Source organism: Perca flavescens, chromosome 8, assembly GCF_004354835.1.
Source record: "Perca flavescens isolate YP-PL-M2 chromosome 8, PFLA_1.0, whole genome shotgun sequence".
Classification (NCBI taxonomy): Eukaryota; Metazoa; Chordata; class Actinopteri; order Perciformes; family Percidae; genus Perca; species Perca flavescens.
Window position 1 is genome coordinate 38,539,367 of NC_041338.1, and position 5,000 is coordinate 38,544,366.

Below are 5,000 nucleotides of genomic sequence, written 5' to 3' on the forward strand. Positions count from 1 at the left end.
GAATAGAGAGAGTAATGGAGAGAATAGAGAGTAATATAGAGTAATAGAGAGAGTAATAGAGAGAGAGAGTAATGGAGAGAATAGAGAGAGTAATGGAGAGAATAGAGAGAGTAATAGAGAGAGAGTAATAGAAAGAATAGAGAGAGAGTAATGGAGAGAATAGAGAGTAATAGAGAGAGAGAGTAATAGAGAATAGAGAGAGAGTAATGAAGAGAATAGAGAGAGTAATAGAGAGAGAGAGTAATAGAGAGAATAGAGCGAGTAATAGAGAGAGAGTAATGGAGAGAATAGAGAGAGTAATTGAGAGAATAGAGAGAGTAATAGAGAGAGAGAGTAATAGAAAGAATAGAGAGAGAGAGTAATGGAGAGAATAGAGAGTAATAGAGAGAGAGAGTAATAGAGAGAATAGAGAGAGAGTAATGGAGAGAATAGAGAGAGTAATAGAGAGAGAGAGTAATAGAGAGAATAGAGAGAGTAATAGAGAGAGAGAGTAATAGAGAGAGAGAGTAATAGAGAGAATAGATAGAGAGTAATAGAGAGAGAAGGGATAGAGAGAGAGTAATAGAGAGAATAGAGAGAGAGAGTAATGGACAGAATAGAGAGAGTAATAGAGAGAGAGTAATAGAGAGAGTAATAGAGTAATAGAGAGAGAGAGTAATAGAGTGAATAGAGTGTAATAGAGAGAGAGAGAGTAATGGAGAGAATAGAGAGAGTAATAGAGAGAATAGATAGAGAGAGAGTAATAGACAGAGAATGATAGAGAGAGCGTAATAGAGAGAGTAATAAGGAGAGAGAGTAATAGAGAGTGAGAGAAAATGATAGAGAGAGAGGGAGTAATAAATAGAGAATGGAGAGAGAGAGTAGTAAGGAGAGAGAGTAATAGAGAGAGTAATAGAGAGAGTAATAAGGAGAGAGAGTAATAGAGAGAGAGAGAGTTAAGGAGAGAGTAATAGAGAGAGTAATAAGGAGAGAGAGTAATAGAGAGAGTAATAGAGAGAGAGAGTAACAAGGAGAGAGAGTAATAGAGAGAGAGAGTAATAGAGAGAGTAATAAGGAGAGAGAGTAATAGAGAGAGAGTAATAGAGTAATAGAGAGAGAGAATAGAGAGAGAGTAATAGAGAGAGAGTAATAGAGAGAGAGAGTAATAGAGAGAGTAATAAGGAGAGAGAGTAATAGAGAGAGAGTAATAGAGAGTAATAAGGAGAGAGAGTAATAGAGAGAGAGTAATAGAGTAATAGAGAGAGTAATAGAGAGAGAATGATAGAGAGAGAGTAATAGAGAGAGTAATAGAGAGAGTAATAGAGAGAGAATGGATAGAGAGAGAGTAATAGAGAGAGTAATAAGGAGAGAGTAATAGAGAGAGAGAGAGTAATAAGGAGAGAGATTAATAGAGAGAGTAATAAGGAGAGAGTAATAGAGATAGAGAGTAAGAGAGAGTAATAGAGAGTAATAGAGAGAGAGTAATAGAGAGAGTAATAGAGAGAGTAATAAGGAGAGAGTAATAGAGAGAGAGTAATAGAGAGAGAGTAATAGAGAGAGTAATAGAGAGAGTAATAGAGAGAGAGTAATAGAGAGAGAGTAATAGAGAGAGTAATAGAGAGAGAGAGTAATAGAGAGAGAGTAACAGAGAGAGTAACAGAGAGAGAGAGAGTAATAGAGTAATAGAGTAATAGAGAGAGAGTAATAGAGAGAGAGAGTAATAGAGAGAGAGAAAGAGAGAGAGAGAAATAGAGAGAGAGAGTAATAGAGAGAGAGTAATAGAGTAATAGAGAGAGAGAGTAATAGAGAGAGTAATAGAGTAATATAGTAATAGAGAGAGAGAGTAATAGAGTGAATAGATTGTAATAGAGAGAGAGAGTAATAGAGAGAGTGTAATAGAGAGAGAGAGTAATAGAGAGAGAGTAATAGAGAGAGAGTAATAGAGAGAGAGAGTAATAGAGTGAATAGAGTGTAATAGAGAGAGAGAGTAATAGAGAGAGAGAGTAATAGAGAGAGTGAGTAATAGAGAGAGAGAGAAATAGAGAGAGAGTAATAGAGAGAGAGTAATAGAGAGAGAGTAATAGAGAGTAATAGAGTAATAGAGAGAGAGAGTAATAGAGAGAGTAATAGAGAGAGAGTAATAGAGTGAATAGAGTGTAATAGAGAGAGAGAGTAATAGAGAGAGAGAGTAATAGAGAGAGAGTAATAGAGAGAGAGTAATAGAGAGAGAGTAATAGAGAGAGAGAGTAATAGAGAGAGAGTAATAGAGAGTAATAGAGTAATAGAGAGAGAGAGTAATAGAGAGAGTAATAGAGTAATAGAGAGAGTAATAGAGTAATAGAGAGAGAGAGTAATAGAGTGAATAGAGAGTAATAGAGAGAGAGAGAAATAGAGAGAGAGAGAAATAGAGAGAGAGAGTAATAGAGAGAGAGAGTAATAGAGAGAGAGTAATAGAGAGAGTAATAGAGTAATAGAGAGAGAGAGTAATAGAGTAATAGAGTAATAGAGAGAGTAATAGAGTAATAGAGTAATAGGGAGAGAGTAATAGAGTGAATAGAGTGTAATAGAGAGAGAGAGTAATAGACAGTGTAATAGAGAGAGAGTAATAGAGAGAGAGTAATAGAGAGGGAGTAATAGAGAGAGTAATAGAGTAATAGAGAGAGAGTAATAGAGAGAGAGAGTAATAGAGTGAATAGAGTGTAATAGAGAGAGAGAGTAATAGAGAGAGAGAGTAATAGAGAGAGAGAGAAATAGAGAGAGAGAGTAATAGAGAGAGTAATAGAGAGTAATAGAGTAATAGAGAGAGAGAGTAATAGAGAGTAATAGAGAGAGAGAGAAATAGAGAGAGAGAAATAGAGAGAGAGAGTAATAGAGAGCGCGTAATAGAGAGAGAGAGAGTAATAGAGAGAGAGTAATAGAGAGAGAGTAATAGAGAGAGTAATAGAGAGAGTAATAGAGAGAGAGTAATAGAGAGAGAGTAATAGAGAGAGTAATAGAGAGAGAGTAATAGAGAGAGAGTAATAGAGAGAGAGAGTAATAGAGAGAGAGAGTAATAGAGAGAGAGTAATAGAGAGAGAGAGTAATAGAGAGAGTAATAGAGAGAGAGTAATAGAGAGAGAGTAATAGAGAGAGAGTAATAGAGAGAGAGAGTAATAGAGAGAGAGTAATAGAGAGAGAGAGTAATAGAGAGAGAGAGTAAGAGAGAGAGAGAGTAATAGAGAGAGTAATAGAGAGAGAGAGTAATAGAGAGAGAGTAATAGAGAGAGTAATAGAGAGAGAGTAATAGAGAGAGAGTAATAGAGAGAGAGAGTAATAGAGAGAGTAATAGAGAGAGAGTAATAGAGAGAGAGTAATAGAGAGAGACGTACCGATGTGCAGAGCGATGGACAGACCGATGGCCGACCACAGAGAGTAACGCCCACCGACCCACTGAGGAGCAAACATGACATCACACATCACTCAGCCAATCAGAGCACACGGCAACAACAACAACACCACTACCGACATCACCATGGAGACAGAGAGAGACAGAGAGGTCAGCTGTTTAGTCTCCGTGGACGGTTAGACACGTTCAACTGTTAAATATTAAAATGTTTTCAGAAACGTGTCGGTGAACCATTTTAGTCCAATATGAGATCAGATTGTCAGCGAGACACCGCCTGTTGCTATGGAGACGTATTAGGTCTCGTCTCTTCGGTGGAACTTCTGGGACCAACTCGGGAGACTGATCATCGTTTAATTTTGGATTTTTCTTTTATGTCGACTCTTAACGATAATTTTGGGCCTTTTTTCTAACCAAAGTTCGCTTTTTTCTTCATGTTTTTTTTTTACGTTGTTGACAGTTATCGGTCTGTGTATGTTCTACACATCTGGACCTTAAGTCTGCAGATGTTCTACACATCTGGACCTTAAGTCTGCAGATGTTCTACACATCTGGACCTTAAGACTGCAGATGTTCTACACATCTGGACCTTAAGTCTGCAGATGTTCTACACATCTGGACCTTAAGACTGCAGATGTTCTACACATCTGGACCTTAAGTCTGCAGATGTTCTACACATCTGGACCTTAAGTCTACAGATGTTCTACACATCTGGACCTTAAGACTGCAGATGTTCTACACATCTGGACCTTAAGTCTGCAGATGTTCTACACATCTGGACCTTAAGACTGCAGATGTTCTACACATCTGGACCTTAAGTCTCCAGATGTTCTACACATCTGGACCTTAAGACTGCAGATGTTCTAGCACTTTTCACAGAAAAAAAAAAAAAATCACAAAGTGCTTCACAATAAAATGCAATACAACACAACAAGTCACAATACAAGCAAACTGAAATACAAATAGAAAACAAACAACAATAAAAACAACCCTCGACTAAGCTCTTCAGCTGCTAGAAACAGTCGTCACACCATCAGACGAACAGAAACAGAAACTTACATCCCAGAACTCAAACATGTTCGCTGGGTCGATGCCAAAATCTTTCACTTTGACCTGGAGGGGGGGGAGAGGGAGGAGAGGGGTGAGAAAGAGAGAAGAGAGAAGGGGGAGGAGAGAGAAATAGAGGAGAGAGAAAGGGAGGAGAGAGAAAGAGAGGAGAGAGAAAGGGAGGAGAGAGAAAGGGAGAGAAAGAGAAAGGGAGAGGGAGGAGAGGAGAGAAAGAGAGGAGAGAAAGAGAGGAGAGAAAGAGAAAGGGAGAGAAAGAGAAAGGGAGAGAAAGAGAAAGGGAGAGGAGAGGGAGAGGGAGGAGAGGAGGAAACAGATTATTTGCTGTTCACAGACTCAATTCTAACTGGATAAAACAACAGAAAACAGGTTTAAATTATTCAGGTTACTATGGGATGTGTGTGTGTGTGTGTGTGTGTGTGTGTGTGTGTGTGTGTGACAGGTTACTATGGGATGTGTGTGTGTGAGGTTATTATGGGATGTGTGTGTGTGTGTGTGTGTGTGTGTGTGTGTGTGTGTGACAGGTTACTATGGGATGTGTGTGTGTGAGGTTATTATGGGATGTGTGTGTGTG

At 38.3% G+C, this 5,000-nt stretch overlaps 1 protein-coding gene across 1 annotated transcript in view; it reads right to left on the bottom strand.

The window, feature by feature from the left end:
• Positions 1-5,000, bottom strand: part of gpia (glucose-6-phosphate isomerase a) — a 26,578-nt gene that overhangs the window by 8,324 nt on the left and 13,254 nt on the right. The window contains exons 9-10 of the mRNA XM_028585353.1: positions 4,421-4,474; positions 3,348-3,408 (exon numbers count right to left, since the gene is read on the bottom strand). Coding sequence (XP_028441154.1) covers positions 3,348-3,408; positions 4,421-4,474 — 115 coding nt within the window. The remainder of the gene's footprint in view (positions 1-3,347; positions 3,409-4,420; positions 4,475-5,000) is intronic.